The sequence below is a fragment of the Perognathus longimembris genome, chromosome 3 (genome assembly GCF_023159225.1).
Source record: "Perognathus longimembris pacificus isolate PPM17 chromosome 3, ASM2315922v1, whole genome shotgun sequence".
Classification (NCBI taxonomy): domain Eukaryota; kingdom Metazoa; phylum Chordata; class Mammalia; order Rodentia; family Heteromyidae; genus Perognathus; species Perognathus longimembris.
Genome location: NC_063163.1, coordinates 75,273,645 through 75,291,005, shown reverse-complemented (window position 1 = coordinate 75,291,005; position 17,361 = coordinate 75,273,645). Strand labels below are relative to the sequence as shown.

The following is a 17,361-nucleotide window of genomic DNA, read 5'->3' as shown; positions in this document are numbered from 1 at the left end:
ACAGAGCAAGTTCTCTACACCCCACAAACAAAATGACTGGGCTGGGAATGTGGCTTAGTGGTAGAGTGCTTGCCTATCATGCATGAAGCCCTTGGTTCCATTCCTCAGTACCACATACACAGAAAAAAGCCAGAAGTGCTGTGGCTCAAGTGGTAGAGTGCTAGCCTTGAGCAAAAGCAGCTCAGGGACAATACCTAGGCCCTGAGTTCAAGCCCCACGACGGGCTGGGGGTAGGAGGAAGAGGCCAAATGGTTGGGCCTGATTTTGAAACCTGGAATCTGTCTAAAAGAGGGGTCCTGTACTAAACTGAATAGCAATGGATGCCTTTAAACAAACAACTGAAGAATGCTCACTGATGAGCTGGTCAGATTTGGGGAGAACAGGCTAATTAGTGCAATTCAGTGCATGTGGGAGCTCCGGTCCTGCAAGTCTCTGGTAAGAGTGCAGTCTTAAGAAGCATCTATTTTTTGGTGTGATGCACAAATTACAATAGTTGTAACAATATAAGCTAAAAGGGAAAATTCCCTTTCATAAAAGAAAACTTAGTTGCACACCCAAGAAGTCTTCACATCAAAAGCAAAATAAACTTGCAAACTTGGTCTAGCTCATGCTTATGGTGGTATATTTGCATATATCTTCTCAGTAAATAAAAACTATTATGAGAATTTCATTTTTGTTTCATTATATCATAATGTATTATTTCAAAGCTTTATTATGAGGGGTGAGAGGTGCTTGCTCGTCAGTGGTGTGGCTTTCCCCACTGCTGCATGTGCCCTCTAATGCCACCCTCCATTACTGTGTGTGCCCAGCAACCCTGGTGGTCATGGAGACTGACCCAGCCAAGGAGCTGGATGAGAAGGAGCAGCTGGAAGGCGGCACCACAAGAAGGAGCTGTAAGCAAAAATTCAAGGAATGAAGAATGCTATTCCCAAGGATGACAAAAAGAGGAGAAAGCAACTCACAGAAGATTTTGATAAGTTGGAAAAAGAAATGGAACAGAAACATAGTGAGGAGCTAGAGCAATTGAAGCTGGCTTGCTTCTAAAGAGAATGAGAGATCAGGGCTGGGGATATGGCCTAGTGGCAAGAGTGCTTGCCTCGTATACATGAAGCCCTGGGTTCAATTCCCCAGCACCACATATACAGAAAATGGCCAGAAGTGGCGCTGTGGCTCAAGTGGCAGAGTGCTAGCCTTGAGCAAAAAGAAGCCAGGGTCAGTGCTCCAGCCCTGAGTCCAACCAAGCCCCAGGACTGGCAAAAAAAAAAAAAAAAAAGAGAGAATGAGAGATTAACATTTCACCCTGGTAATTGAGAACAACCACCTTGGACATCAAAAGCACAGAAGAGACAAAGGGAAAAAAAAAGCTGAGTTGGTAAAGGAGCTGGAAGGGAGGATAGCTGAAGCTGAAACTGAAAACTTATCTGGCACTAGACATGTGGAAAATGAGAAACTTACTGAAATACTGGCAGCTAGAGAGTTGGAAATGAAGCAGATTTCATCTCATGGCCACTGTATGTATAGTCATTGGAGACCAACTGAAAACACAGGACTGTACCCTAACTGTTGCTAAGCTGAGAAGTCAAACTGCTGAGTACCTGCAAAGCCACAGGGATGACTTTCTGCCATTTTTAACGAATTCCAATACAGGAGATATGTACACACCAGAAGAGTTTGGAAAGTATTGTGACACTATTGTAAACACAGCTGCATAGGGAGGTCAGCTTGAGCTAAGTAGCTCTGTCTCACAATTAAAAAACACCAATAGAGATAATACAAGCAGATTCTCCTATTGTCGTGGGCAAAGCATAGCACAAAAACACACTAATACTTGTATATATGAGGCATGCTCGCGGCTTAGGAGAACATTATAATTCTGTTACACAGTTGGTAAATACAGCTACTGAAAATTGTAACTAGTATATGTTAGTACTGTGTGCTGCTCTGAGTATTCCTATCAAGTGCTAGATTGTTATCAATGCGACTGAAAAACACAACTACGTTAAGTCAGTTTTAAGAGTAAGTTTACTTAGTCTTTTAGAAGTGCATTTTCACCAGTGTCCTCTTAGTGGTATATTTACAACTTTGTAAGTCCATAGTGGAGAGCATCCTTTGTTGACTAAAGTGGTACTGTTCAGTGATACTTTTATTTGTATAGTATCTTGGACATTCTATTCTGTTTTTTTTTAATTATTTTATTTATTTTATTTTTATTTTTTTGGCCAGTCCTGGGGCTTGGACTCAGGGCCTGAGCACTGTCCCTGGCTTCTTTTTGCTCAAGGCTAGCACTCTGCCACTTGAGCCACGCCACTTCTGGCCTTTTCTACATATGTGGTGTCGAGGAATCGAATCCAGGGCTTCATGTATATGAGGCAAGCACTCTTGCCACTAGGCCATATTCCCAACTTTAACAAGATTTCTTTCATGTTGCTCACTCTCTAGGAATTTAGAAGAGAGCCCTGATTACTTAATTATATAATTGCCACTTTTTTTTTTTTCTTTTGCCAGTCCTTGGGCTTGAACTCAAGGCCTGGGCACTGTCCCTGGCTTTTTGCTCAAGGCTAGCATTCAGCCTCTTGAGCCACAGTGCCACTCCTGGCTTTTTGTTTATGTGGTGCTTCAGAATCAAACCCAGAGCTTCATGCATGCTAGGCAAGCACTCCACCACTAAGCCACATTCCCAGCCTCTGTCACTTCTTTTTCTGCTTAAACATTTGAGAATTTTTATGGTGCTTACATGGATAAAGTTGAAAGCCACTATTTGAGAATGGAGAGTTATATAGTAAAATCAATATACAATAGTTTTCTGTAGAGAATTTGTTTAGTTCAGATTTCAGATCACTCCTAACATTATTATTTCTAATAGTATCCATGTATATGCATATGGAAATTTTTATGTAAGGAAATATTATGAAAAGGAGAACTTTGGTTTTTTTCCAAGTGAGAAGTACAATTTATAAAATTTATCAAGGTTATACCATTTGAATTTTTGTCCCATGTGTAATTTTTATGGATAAATGTGGGGTTTAGTCAGCCTCATGCCCAGCAAGTATGTGTGATAAGCTGTTATGTGCAGACTGGTCACCTCAAACAAGTAAGTCCTGAAGGGATTCCATTGCTGCAGATTCAAATCCATACTTCCTGCCAAACAGTATATTCTAAAGGCTGCCTGTTTTGTAAACTGTGATCTGAATTTCAGGAAAGTCTTTAGTTTATAAAAGAATAAAACTGTAAAATACTTAAATGATTTGGGCTTACTTTGAGGTATCATCTGTTACTTATAAGATTTCAGCCTTAAAGTACTACTAAAACAAATACTATGTGAATGAATTATTATAAATTCTATCACATTGTCAATTATTTAACTATTGGTGGTGTTTTTGTTGTTTTGACAAGAATTACATTTTTTTCGTTTATAATGGCCAGTACAGTTGTGAACAAAACTTAATTTGGTCAGCTTCTGTTCTTTAATATACTTTCACATAAAGATCTTTTAGCCATACCAGAAGAAGTCTTTAAAAAACATGGCAGGGGGGTTGGAAATGTGGCTGCTTGCCTTGCATGCATGAAACGCTGGGTTTGATTCCTTAGCACCACATAAACAGAAAAAGCTAGAAGTGGCGCTGTGGCTCAAGAGGTAGAGTGCTAGCCTTGAGCAAAAAGAAGTCAGGGATAGTGCTCAGGCTGAGTTCAAGCCCCAGGACTGGCAAAGAACATAGTAACTTCTAATGTAAAAATAATATATATGTTTGTTGTATGATGATGGCATAATAGAATTACTTGAGCTTTCCTTTGTCCTAACGTGTCAGAGTATATAAAAAATTAGTTTTCAACTCAGAATTTTATCCACTTAAATGTTTACAACTTGTGTAAAGCAAAAATGATTGTTTAACAATAGTGATCATTGTACCTTTGCTCATATCACCTGATGTTTGCCAATAATAAATGATGGATATATTATGCCCCTCCAAAAAAAGCTTATTATATTTGTTTTATTGTAATACAGCAACCAGAGTGTAAAATCTTTATTAGCTGAATTTTGAAAATACTGCCTTCAGGTATGTACTCTGGAGAAACTGATGCAAAATTGTGTCTATAAGATTCTCCTACCCAAGGAATATTCACATGACTTTTAACTATTAGAACTGACAACTCTGTTGTATTTTCACAACTTTGTTGTATTTGAGCACCCTTGAATATTTACATGTGAAGACTAGATATTGTCTTGTCTCCTAGCCCTTTTTCTTCATTCTATATTCTTTCAAATTCTAGCTTTCCACCCTCACATTGTTAGAATGTTCTTATCCCCTACTGTTTGCATACATAGGTTTACAGGAGTTACATTCCTTGTTTGCTCTGACAAAATACCAGACACAAACAATATAAATGATTGTATTTATTCATTTATCATGATTTGTTTTTGGATGAGGCCTCCTATGTACCCCAGAAGGGCTCCCAACTAAGATTAGCTCAGGCTAATCTTGAAATTCTAAATCCCACCACCTAGCGCAGAGAAATTACTTGTTTTGGATTACAGGTCCAGATTTCCACTACAGTCTGGCATTATTGAAAGGGACAGAATGTCATGGAGCTGGAGATTAAGGCTGATAAAACTCACAGAGGAAAGGAAGAGAAAATAAGAGACTAGAGTTGAGGTGAGGCAAACCATTCAACAGTCAATCTCTACCACCCTGACCTGTCTGGCTGTAGAAACTTTCTACACCCACCTAACATACAGTCACCAGCTGGGATGAAATCAGTGGGAAACATTTCACATTAAATCAAACCATAGCATTTCTGCCCAATGGGTTTGTTCATATCTTAAGTTGCTTGAGAAATGAAGACATTCACACTGCTCATACTTGTGTTTTTTCCATGTTGTATGTCTTCAAGCACTGCCAGATTACTTGAATAGTCTCTGCCTATTGTGCCTCTTTACATATTTTAATATATATAACAAGTAGAATAACTAGTAGCTTTTCTACACTGCTTACATATAAGGGATTTCTCTACTCTGTGAATTCATAAATGTCTGAGCATCACCCAACAGAAAGGCTCTTGATCAACATTGTTTGCAATCATAATTTCCTCCCAATGTACATTATTTTAATATTTGTGCAAAGAATCAGAATTAACAAAGGCTTCCCCACATTCCTTACAGAGGCTTTTATCCCATTTGCTCAAATTGTCTCTTAAATTGTTTATGGGGAAAGGGGTTCTTTCCAGTGTGTTATTTCATGTGTGTGTAAGGAACTAGAATCACTGAAAGCTTCCCCACATTCATTACAGAGGAAGGGTTTCTGTTCATTATGAGTTCGTTCATGTTTCCGACGACCACTCAGAGTAAAGAAGGCTTTCCCGCATTGCTTACACACATAGGGCTTCTCTCCAGTGTGAGTTCTCTCATGGATGAGACAGTGACTGGATTGCCCAAATGCTTTCCCACATTGATTACAGACATAAGGTTTCTCTCCAGTGTGAGTCCTCTCGTGTATGGTCATGTAACCACAAGACCTAAAGGCTTTTCCACACTGTCTGCATACATAGGGCTTCTCTTCAGTGTGAGTTATTTTATGTTTGTGCAAGGAACTTGAATCAATGAAAGCTTTCCCGCACTCCTTACACAGAAAGGGTTTCTCACCACTGTGAGTTCTTTCATGCTTTCGAACATCACTCAAAGTAAAGAAGGCTTTCCCACACTGCTGGCAGACATGGGGCTTCTCTCCTGTGTGAGTCCTTTCATGTATCTTAACATAACCTGGGTAGCTGAAGGCCTTCCCACATTGCGGGCACACATAAGGCTTCTCCCCACTGTGCGTCCTTTCGTGTATCTTAATGTAACTGGAAGAACTAAAAGCTTTTCCACATTGCTGACACACATATGGTTTCTCTCCTGTGTGAGTCCGTCTGTGTATCCTACGGGAGGTGGGATGACTGAAGACATTCCCACACTGCTTACACGCATGGGTTCTGGCTCCAGTGTTGGTGCTCTTGGCATTCTGGAAGCACTGGGGATCACTGCAGGCTCTCCCACATGTGGTGCATTTACACGGTTTCTCTTCAAATGCCTGATACTCATAGAGTTTGGAGTCAGTGTAAGTTCTGAAGGCCATGTTCAGGGATGAATGCCTGAGGAAGATGTCAAAGACACTGGCTTCCACTGCAGCAGGAGATTTAATGTTCATAACAGAATCTAGAGTACCATGGAAGATTTCTCCACCTTCAAGACCTTCTTTATGTTCATAGAGTCTCCATAAATCTTGAACCCTAGAAATAAGTGAGAAGATATTACTGAACTATTAGTCATGTTTAGCAGAACTACTGGTTTTATATTATGTTAGAATTTTAGAACACAGGGCTGGGAATGTGGCCTAGTGGCAGAGTGCTTGCCTAGTATACATGAAGCCCTGGGTTCGATTCCTCAGCACCACATGTATAGAAAAAGCCAGAAGTGCAGCTGTGGGGGTTGGGGATATGGCCTAATGGCAAGAGTGCTTGTCTCGTATACATGAGGCCCTGGGTTCAATTCCCCAGCACCACATATGCAGAAAATGGTCAGAAGTGGCGCTGTGGCTCAAGTGGCAGAGTACTAGCCTTGAGCAAAAAGAAGCCAGGGACAGTGCTCAGGCCCTGAGTCCAAGCCCCAGGACTGGCCAAAAAAAAAAAAAAAGAAGTGCAGCTGTGGTTCAAGAGGTAGAATGCTAACCTTGAGCAAAAAGAAGCCAAGGACAATGCCCTGAGTTCAAACACCAGGACTGGGGGAAAAAAAGAATTTTTAGAACACAAATCTCTGTATGCTCTGTAGGATGGCAAAAGCAGATATTAGATGCTTCAATGTTAGATGCTTCCCAGGAGAGTATTCTGTAAACATGGACATGGTATTTAAATAAAGTTGGTTGAGTATTGCTTTTGTGAACAGTTGGGGTTCAAATCATTTGAATTTTGAAGTATTTGCATATGTGTGAGATATTTTGAAGAGAGCTCAAAATCTCTACCTTACATCTATACGTTATATACAAAGCCTGAAATGAATTTTCCTTACCTTAAAGCATCAGAAATCGTTGTTTGTGGCAAGAGACTGGAGGCCCAGATGTTTCCAATGTTAAAACATTTTGGATTTTTGATATGCTGATTAGGGCTATTCAACCTAAATGTATTTTGGAGAAAATATTGAAACCAAATCAATTTGCTTACTAGTATAGTTTTAAAACTTTCTTCTCACTTCTTGATTTGCAAAAGAATATTCCTGGGCTTAGTTCACTACCAGGCTGCACTGCAGATGACAATGCAAAGACTGTATTTTCTCTGATTACTCACCATTCCCATCCTGAAATGACAGATATTTAGCAGCATGAGTCTGCTCATAGCATAAAATCAGACACTGTCTAAAAAGGGGATTCATGACCAAGAACCCAGGACAGCTTGGGTGCTGGTAGCTCATACCTGTAATCCTAGCTACTCAGGAGGCTGAGATCTAAGAATCATGGTTCAAAGCCAGCCTGGACAGGAAAGTCTGTGAGACTCTTATTTCCAGTTAAACAGAAAAACCAAAAGTGGCACTGTGGCTCAAAGTGATAAGAGTGCTAGACTCAAGTTGAAGTGCTCACGGACAGCACCAAGGCCCAGAGTTCAAGCCCCATGACCACCAACAAGAACAAAAAAAAGATCTATAAAAATAAGGAATATTCTTATTTCCTTGCAAGTGCAAATTACCTTAGATATTTCTTGGTACTTTTACACACTTCTTCAACAGTCTGGTCTTCCCGTTCTTTTTCTAAAATATAGATCCAGAACATCATTACAAATGATGCTGACTTTACAGAGTAAATTATGAAGTTCTAGTGGCATTCATGGCATAACATGACTGTGTTTGGTAGGTTTACCCGAATGTTCCCTTTCCACATTCCACAGGACTGAGCAGCATGGAAGAGCAACAGCCCCTCGCTCCCTGACTGACCAGGTAACGAATGAAGTGGTCCTTACGTATGGAGGCCAGGTTCCTGAAAGTATCCACCATCACATCTCTGTACAGCTGCTGTTGGGAAGGATCAAGCAAAGCCCACTCCTCCAGGGTGAAGTTGACAAACACATCATCAAAGGTCACAGACTCCTAAAACATCACAAGGGCATTTCAAGGAGGAAGGGTGAGACTTACAGTAATGGAGATCTATACTCATTTTCATAAAAGGTTTGACATGATCCTATGCCCTCAAAATGTTCATGCCATGTTTGGTTGTGTCAAGACTCCCCTTCCATACTCACATCCTCTCACACACCGTGTCTGGAAAAATTTGTATGTAAGAGCATGAGAGGAGCTTGACTGTGCTCTGCAATCACCCTTTGTTCTAACTGTACATTGGGTCTTGTTCCTTCCATTAACCACCTGCTGCACAGCATTAGCTTCAGTTGTCCTGAAACTGCATGTTGCTGGAAAGGCTTGGGCACAAAGTTCTGCCTCTCCAGACATTCTGAAAAGGGCTCAGTTTTCTCACACACTTATGTCAACAATATGCTATTTCTGTATCTTATTTTCTGTCTTGCAATACTGGGACATGACCATAAGAGGGCACATATTTGATCAGAGAGATCTCAGAGCACATTCTGGTTGATCAATCTGCAGTGAGCTGGTTCAACAGATCCAAGTTCAAGTCACTTGTCACATCTGGCTACTTAGGACATCCAGTGCATCCTCTCTGACTGTACTAAGATAGGACAGGTAGAAGCTTGTACATTTTTTTTTAACAGATCAAATTGTTAAGTAGTAGAAAAGAAGGATAATACCACTGGCACAGATAGATATCCCACACCTTAGGACCAAGGTTCAAGGCCCTCTGTGGCAGTAAAAAGTCCACGAGATGTTTATCTCCAATTAAACACCAAAAAGTTGAAAGTGGAGCTGTGGATCTTCAGTGAAAAAGCTAGGGGACAGCATTCCGGCCCTGCATTGAAGCCCTATTACTAGCCCACTGAAAAAAATAAGTAAAATGGAAACCTCAAAAGGAATGATACTGGGGTTGGGAATATGGCTTAGTGGCAAGAGTGCTTGCCTCATATAAATGAAGCCCTGGGTTTTATTCCTCAGCACTACATATATAGAAAAGGCCAGAAGAAGCGCTGTGGCTCAAGTGGCAGAGTCCTAGCCTTGAGCAAAAAGGAGACAGGGACAGTGCTCAGGTCCTGAGTCCAAGGCCCAGGACTGGCAAAAAAAAAGAAGAAAAAGGAATGATATTGAGAAAATACAAACAAAAACTCGGTTCACAGTTTACACGATTGTCTTTTTATAAGTCCCCAAGAACTCCCGTCACTAATAACAAAAGATGTAATAAAAGATTGTGGCAAGTAAGTACAGTACGCTAATCTAATGCCCAATATTTTGCTATATATTATCAAAGAACTACTGAATTTGAAATAATAAGCACATCAATAACAGCTTCTTGGGAAGCTGAGCCAAGTTTGAAACCAGCTTGAGCAACATAGTCCCTGTCTTAAGAATACAAGGGAGGGCTGGGGATATAGCCTAGTGGCAAGAGTGCCTGCCTTGGATACACGAGGCCCTAGGTTCGATTCCCCAGCACCACATATACAGAAAATGGCCAGAAGCGGCGCTGTGGCTCAAGTGGCAGAGTGCTAGCCTTGAGCGGGAAGAAGCCAGGGACAGTGCTCAGGCCCTGAGTCCAAGGCCCAGGACTGGCCAAAAAAGAATACAAGGGGCTGGGAATATGGCCTAGTGGTAGTGCTTGCCTTGCATACATGAAGCCCTGGGTTTGATTCCTTAGCACTGCATATATAGAAAAAAGGCAGGAGTGGTGCTGTGGCTCAAGTGGTAGAGTGCTAGCCTTGAGAAAAAGATAGGGACTGCTCTGGCCCTGAGTTCAAGCCCCAGGACTGGTAAAATACATCCATACATACACATATAACAAAAGCTAGGCAATGGTGTCACGTCTGTAATCCTAGGTACTCAGAAGGCTGAGATTTGAGGAATTTAGTTCAAAGCCAACCTAGGCAGGAAAGTCTGTGAGACTCTTATCTCCAAATAACTACCAGAAAATCAGAAGTGGTATTGTGGCTCAAGTGGTAGAGCACCAGCCTTGGGCTGAAGAGCTCAGACACAGCGCCCAGACCCAGGTTCAAGCCCCACAACAAAACAAATAAATAAAGACAGTCAACTGGAGCTGTAGTTCAAGCAGTAGATTACTAGCCCTGAAGGAAAAAAAGCATACGGACAGTACCCAAAACTGGCACAAAATAAAAAGAATTAAAGAAAATATCAATGAAGTTTGACAGCAAATCAAGAGGAAAACTGACAAAAGTAAAAACAAGTTGGTTGAAAAGATTATCAAAATAGATAAATCACACTTAGAGTTAGTTATGTAACTACTAACACAAAATGGAAGTGATGTCATTTCTACTAATGCCAAGGACATTGAAAACACCATTTAGTGCCATTAAGCTGGCCCATAACTCTAGTAACTTAATTGCTTTAAGTGAAATCCAGGAAATAATCTAAATAATAAAAAATAAAGGACTAGGGTTGGGAATATGGTTTAGTGGTAGAGTGCTTGCTTAGCATCCATGAAACCCTGGGTAAACAGCAGACTCCAGGCTCAGATGTTTCTCATGTGACACCATCATCCACACAGAACCTCACAAAGGACCAATGAAAATTCCAGGACAGTAGTTCCAAGATAGCCTGAGGAAGACAAATCTGTGAGACTCTTATCTTCAAATAACCACAAAAAAGCTGGAAAGTGAAGCTGTGACTCAAGTCACACAGTACCAATCTGGAATGGAAAAAGGTCAGGGACAGTGCCAGGGCCTGAGTTCAAGAAACTGGTTTAAGGGCTGGGGATATAGCCTAGTGGCAAGAGTGCCTGCCTCGGATACACGAGGCCCTAGGTTCGATTCCCCAGCACCACATATACAGAAAACGGCCAGAAGCGGCGCTGTGGCTCAAGTGGCAGAGTGCTAGCCTTGAGCGGGAAGAAGCCAGGGACAGTGCTCAGGCCCTGAGTCCAAGGCCCAGGACTGGCCAAAAAAAAAGAAAGAAACTGGTTTAAGATATAAAAAGAACAAAAGCCCTGAGATTCCTATTGCGTCGGAAATTCCAAGCACTTTAGTCCTTGTAGCCAAACTATATATTACAAAAAACACCTCAAAGAGGTCAAGTAGCATGGTTTCAGCTTGTAATCCTAGCTATTCAAGTAACTGAGACCCAAGGACCAAGACTGGAAGCTAGCCTAAGCAAGAAAGTCTGTGAAGTTCTTATCTCAAATTGACCAGAAAAAAAAAAGCCAGAAGTGGAGTTCTGGCTCAAGTGGTAGATTGCTAGCCTTAAGCAAATGAGCTCAAGCCCTAGGATAAGGAGCACATGCATGTACATGCGTGCCCACACACAACACCAATAAGAAAACAGTGTGGCCAGGTTGCCAATGGCTCACAGCTACAATCCTAGCTACTCAGGAGGTTGAGATCTGAGGATCATGGTTCAAGCCAGCCTCAGGGAGTCCCTGAGACTCTTATCTCCAATTAACCACCCAGAAACAGGAAGTAGAGCTGTGGCTCAAAATGGCAGAGCTTGAGACTTGAGCTGAAGAGCTCAGGGACAGTGCCCAGGCTCAGAGTTCAAGCCTCATGACTGACAAAAAGAAAAAAGCAGGGTCTGGGAATATGGCCTAGTGGCAAGAGTAACTCATATACATGAAGCCCTGGGTTCGATTCCTCAGCACCACATATATAGAAAAGGCCAGCAGTGGCGCTGTGGCTCAAGTGCTAGCTAGCTTTGAGCAAATAGAAGCCAGGGACAGTGGTCAGGCCCTGAGTCCCATGTTCCAGGACTGGCAAAAAACCAAAACAAACAAACAAAAGAAATGTACTACCTTATGTATGTAACTGCAACCCCCTGTACATGACCTAAACAATAAAAAAAAATAAAATAAAGAAGAAGAAGCCAGAGACAGTGTTCAGGCCCTGAGTCCAAGCCCCAGGACTGTGTCCCCCCCCCCAAAAAAAAGTGTGGTTTATACCATCCACAAGGGAATTAGGGACTACTCTCACCATGCAGATGCAGACCAGGAATTCACACCTGAGCAACCAGGACTGTTAATTCCAGCATCTTCAGGCTCCCAGTAGAGAAATGCTCCTCAAGCTCAACTCTAAACAGAAATCACAGGTATATCCAGACTACAGCCAAAGGTTCTTTCTGACTTCTGCAGATTTTCTGCCTGATGTTGGCTGAACACCAACTCATTCTCTATCACTAGCCAGGTATATAATAATGACTTAACTACAACAACACCCAAAGTGAACTGACACCCAACAAGTCCTGGGCTTGGTCCACCACCAGGCTGCACTGCAGATGACAATGCAAAGACTATTTTCTCTGATTACTCACCATTCCCATCCTGAAATGACAGATATAGCAGCATGAGTCTGCTCGTAGCATAAAATCACACTACCTAAAAGGAGAATCATGATCAAGAACCCATGACAGCCAGGCCTCGGTGGTTCACGCTGTAATCCTAGCTACTCAGGAGGCTGAGATCTGAGGATTGTGGTTCAAAGCCAGCCTAGGCAGGAAAGTCCATGAGACTCTTATCTCCATTTAGTCACCAGAAAACCAGAAGTGGCGCTGTGGCTCAAGCGGTAGAGCACTAGCCTTGAGCTGAAGAGCTCAGAGACAGTGCTCAGGCCCAGAGATCAAACCCCCATGACAGACCAAAAAAAAACAAAAACAAAAAAAAAACCCCAACAAAACAAAAACAAAAAAATACCAAACAACAAAATTATGATGGTCCTATTACTCAAAAATTCACTCCTTAGGTCCTTTAGCCAAAATAAGGAATAAAACCCAGTACTACTTTAGGCACTGAGGGTTTGTGTCCATACTAGCTACACAGGAGGCAGAGTCATTTGAGGATCCTGGTTCAAAACCAGCTAGGGCAGTAAATCCATGAGATTCTTATCTCTAGTTAATCGCCAAAAAGCTGGATGTGTTAGGGCTGGAAATGTGGCCTAGCGGTAGAGTGCTTGCCTAGCATGCATAAAGCACTAGGTTCTTTCAATTTCTCAGTGCCACATAAACAGAAAACTCCAGAAGGTGCTGTGGCTCAAGGGGTAGAGTGCTAGCCTTGAGCATAAAGCTCAGGGATAGTGCCCAGGCCCTGAGTTCAAGCCCCAGGATTATTTAAAAAAATTTTTTTTTAAGGTGGTTGTGGAGCTGTGGCTCAAAGGGTAGAGCCATCATAGCCTTGAGCAAAAAGCTCCAGGACAGCTCCCAGGCCCGAGTTCAATCATCAGATCTGGCACAAAAAAGAACAAAATAGTACTTTGAAAACTACACATGGGCTGGGAACATGACTTATGGTACAGTGCTTGCCTAGCATGCATGAAGCCCTGGGTTCAATCCTCAGTATTACATAAACCGAAAAAGCTGGAAATGGCGCTATGGCTCAAGGGGTAGAGTGGTAGCCTTGAGCAAAAACTGAGTTCAAGCCCCAGGACTACCAAAAACAAAACAACAGAAAAAAGCCCTGCACACATAAGAAGTATAACAAGTATTATCTCTCATTTTCAGCAGCAGGTGAAACACACTTTCAGTCTGTCCTGCAGGAGACTTTCTCCCTTGGAAAATTTTTTTTTTTTTTTTTTTTTTTGGCCAGTCGTGGGCTTTGGACTCAGGGCCTGAGCACTGTCCCTGGCTTCTTCCCGCTCAAGGCTAGCACTCTGCCACTTGAGCCACAGCGCCGCTTCTGGCCGTTTTCTGTATATGTGGTGCTGGGGAATCGAACCTAGGGCCTCGTGTATCCGAGGCAGGCACTCTTGCCACTAGGCTATATCCCCAGCCCTCCCTTGGAAAAATTTTAAGCAACAAGGGTGGAAGATGAGAACTCTGCAGAAATCAAATTTTAACCCAAGTGATACTCTTCCTCCAGGGTGAAACCACACTAGGGCATCAAATGTGCAACCTCTGAGCCAAACCCCAGTCCAATTGGGATGCCACAGGAACCACCACCTACCAGAAACTTTCAGTTCCAAGGCAACTGCCTAAAGCAAAAAAGATCTGCCCATTAAACTAAAAGTAGCTACTTCCTGGTCCTTCCCCTTTTAAAATCGATAAAAAGAACAACTGGGCAGCTTGAACTTTCAACTGTAACCCTAGCTACTCAGCAGGCAGGTATCCTTGGATCAAGGTTCCAAGTCAGCATCGATACACAAACCTGTGAGACTCTTCTCCAATTAACTAGCAAAACGCCTGAGGAGGGGCTGGGAATGTAGCTTCGTGGTAGAACACAAGTGCGAAGCACTGGTTCTTTCGATTCCTCAGTACCACAAAAACAGAAAAAGCTGGAAGTGGCGCTGTCGCTCAAGGGGTAGTGTTAGCCTTGAGCAAAAGAAGCCCAGGGACAGTGCCCAGGCGCTGAGTTCAAGCCTCAGGACTGGCAGAAAAAAAAGAAAAAAAAAGCATAGGAATGGCTTAAGTGGTAGAGCACTACCCTTCCCCCATTCCCATTGTGTACTGGTGGTAGGGCTTGAACTCCGAGATTTATGCCTTACTTCTGAGCACCAGCCTTGGTAGAAAAAGCCAAGCTAAGGAGCCAAGACCCAGAGTTCAATCCTAAATACTGACACGAAAGTAAATACATATGTGACAAGGCAGGCTATCTAACTCACTTGCCAAATCCACACTTTTTGTCTTAAAAGCCCGTACTAAACGAACCTGAATCTCTTCCTGCAGATCTGTGACCCCTGACACACCCTCAGTACGGGGTGACCCCGGGGACACGCTCCCAGGTCCAGGACCTGGGGCCGCCCCATCCCCAGTCCGCCCTACCCCCGCTTCTGTCACCTCTAGGTTGAGCTCCACTCTATAAAGACCAGCTTTCCCGCCTCACCCCGGACGGCCACCCGTCAGAGGAACAGCCACGCCACCGCCGCCCTCCATCCAAACCGCCAGGTCTCGCCCCCGGCCCGAGCCCTCATGGAGCCCCGAACGCGAGCGCGGACCCCGTTTCCGGAGAGCGGGCCAAGCGGGAAGGAAGGCGCCGACCGCCGAGAGGTTTGCCGCCAGTCCTAAGCCCAGGGCCAGGGCGCGGGCCTGAGACGCCGCCTCCGCGCGGTCACGAGTTCGGGGACCCACGCCGCTACGGAGACGACGGGGAGGGGCGGCAGGACCCCGCCTGGCCGCCGCTGCGTGCGCCGACCCCGCGTCCTCGCGGGGCGGGCGCCCGGGCCGGAAGTCGCCCCTGATGGACAGGACGCGGCTCCGCCGGCCACGCAGGCCCACTCCACGGCCCCCGAGACCCCAGCGGCGCCGGCGGCCCCACGATGCTGCTCCCGCGGGAAGCTCAGGCCGCCTCAGCTGGTTCCCGCCGGACGCCACCGCCCATCCGCTCGCGCCTCCCGAACAGGCCCTCGCTCACCATGGCCGCCTCCGGGCTCCTCGTTGTCCTCCCGACGCCGCGAGGTCAGCGAAGGTCAACCGGCAGCCGAGGACCAGCTGCCCGGACCCCCGGCCCGGAGCAGCCCGGAGCGCCGCGAGCGTGACAGGGCGGGACAGGAAGCTCCGCCGGCGCCTGGCGCCTCCCCCGCCGCGTGCCCCGGCGGATCGCCACGCCTCTGATTGGCTATTGGATGAAGGGCCCGCCCCCGGAGCCCTGAATGACAGCATGGCCGCCCTGTGCCTTGCTGGGTGAAATGGACCGGAGCTACTCCAGCCACAGGCATTCCACAGCTTAGCTACCTCGGGCGGGGCGGGGCGCGGCGGGGCGGGGCGGGGTCGCTGCCTGGCAGGTGTCAGCGTGCAGGCTGAACTTGTTTCTGGCTTCTCAACTTTTAACGTTGATCTCATACAGGCTGAGAGAAGAGTCACAATTACTAGGATTGGGGAGTAGGAGGGAGGGGAGACTGTGAGGACTAAGATATAATTAGAAGTGATAATTCGGGTGTTCTGTTACACAGCAGCGTGGATAAAGATCATGACGATATGACGTGTGTTTTTTTTAATCTAGAAGAAAAGGTTTATAATGTTCTCACAAAAAAGAAATATAATATATATTTACGGAAATAGATATCTTACTTTAATTTCAGTATCACCAAAGATACATATACACCAAAACATCACATTGTACTCCACAAGTAGAGATAACTATGATCTATCAATAAAATATAGAGCAAGGGCAAGGTCTGGGGTTCAGTCCCCAGTTCAGTAAAAACAGAAAATTACAATTAAGCCAGTTGGGGCTGGGAATGTGGCTTAGTGGTAGAGTGCTTGCCTAGCATGCATGAAGCCTGGGGTTCAACTCCTCAGTATCACATAAACAGAAAAAGCCAGAAATAGTGCTGTGGCTCAAGTGGTAGATCAGTAGCCTTGAGCAAAAGCAGCTCAGGGACAGTGCCCAAGCCCTGAGTTCAAGCCCTAGGACTGGCAAATAATAATAGTAATAGGGCTGGGAATATGGCACAGTGGTAAAGTGCTCGCCTCATATACATGAAGCTCTGGGTTTGACTCCTCAGCACCACAATATAGAAAAGGGCAGAAGTGGTGCTGTGGCTCAAGTGGTAGAGTGCTAGCGCTGAGCAAAAAGAAGCCAGGGACAGTGCTGAGGCCCTGAGTCCACGTGCCAGGACTGGAAAAAAACACACCCAAATAATAATAGTAATAAATCAGTTTGTCTTTCATAGGTTTCCATGGAACACCTATTTCCTCACTTAGGCTCCATATCTCTTTGAAAGCAGTGTCATGGATTTCTGAGGGCAATGTGTTGAACTTGTTTTAATTGGAAGGAAACAGGCTCTGTGTGTGGACTCACTTTAATGGGGAGTGAACTCACAAAATAAAAGACCATCTTTCATTCAGTACATGAAACTCTCCCTAAAACTGGTATTTTGCCAGGGCTTCTAAACAGAACTACAAATGCACACATTAAGCTGGGCTGCAGTGGTGGCTTGTGCTTGTAATCCTAGATAGTTTTTAAGGCGGTGACACATAACTATTGAGGTTACAAGCCAAGCCAGGTAGGGAAGTCCATGAGACTCCAATTAACCATCAGAAAACTGGAAGTAGAGCTGTGGTTCAAAGTAGTAGACTGCTAGTGTGAGCATAAGAGATCATGGGAAAGCTCCCAAGTCCTGAGATCAAACCCCACAATTGACAAAAAAAAAAAAAGTTGAAAATGGAGCTGTGGCAACACCAGTTGTGGAGCTAAGGGACAATGCCTAGGCCTTGAGTTCAAGCCCTAGTACTGGCACACATACAACAAACATACTAATCCAGATGTTTAGCTGCTATTGACTCTCAGATTCTGTTGGATCAGGAACTTACTCCAACAGAAAACCAGTATCCAAAGCTGGAGATGAATTTTTTTT

At 44.1% G+C, this 17,361-nt stretch overlaps 1 protein-coding gene and 1 pseudogene across 3 annotated transcripts; one reads left to right on the top strand and one right to left on the bottom strand.

The window, feature by feature from the left end:
• The first annotated feature begins 740 nt into the window (after nt 1-740).
• Nucleotides 741-1,917, top strand: LOC125348881 (annotated as a pseudogene).
• Nucleotides 1,918-4,380: 2,463 nt separating this feature from the next.
• Nucleotides 4,381-15,555, bottom strand: LOC125348880 (zinc finger protein 709-like). Of its 3 annotated transcripts, none has more exons than XM_048342502.1 (5): nt 15,417-15,555; nt 7,981-8,107; nt 7,711-7,771; nt 7,040-7,144; nt 4,381-6,264 (listed from the first exon to the last, which is right to left on the bottom strand). In XM_048342502.1, exons 1-5 carry the CDS (start codon nt 15,417-15,419, stop codon nt 5,199-5,201), a joined length of 1,362 nt encoding a protein of 453 aa, XP_048198459.1. In that variant the 5' UTR covers nt 15,420-15,555; the 3' UTR covers nt 4,381-5,198. The 3 variants fall into 3 exon arrangements, with proteins under 3 accessions (XP_048198459.1, XP_048198461.1, XP_048198460.1); XM_048342504.1 differs by lacking the exon at nt 15,417-15,555 and adding an exon at nt 14,843-15,380; XM_048342503.1 differs by lacking the exon at nt 15,417-15,555 and adding an exon at nt 12,052-12,554.
• Nucleotides 15,556-17,361: the final 1,806 nt, after the last annotated feature.

What these genes read in the sequence shown, in the direction of transcription:
- LOC125348880 (XM_048342502.1), bottom strand. An exon ending in AGTACCAAGAAATATCTAAG is followed by an intron (nt 7,145 to 7,710) that starts GTAATTTGCACT and finishes AAATACATTTAG; the next exon opens with GTTGAATAGCCCTAATCAGC. An exon ending in ACGATTTCTGATGCTTTAAG is followed by an intron (nt 6,265 to 7,039) that starts GTAAGGAAAATT and finishes ACTTATTTCTAG; the next exon opens with GGTTCAAGATTTATGGAGAC.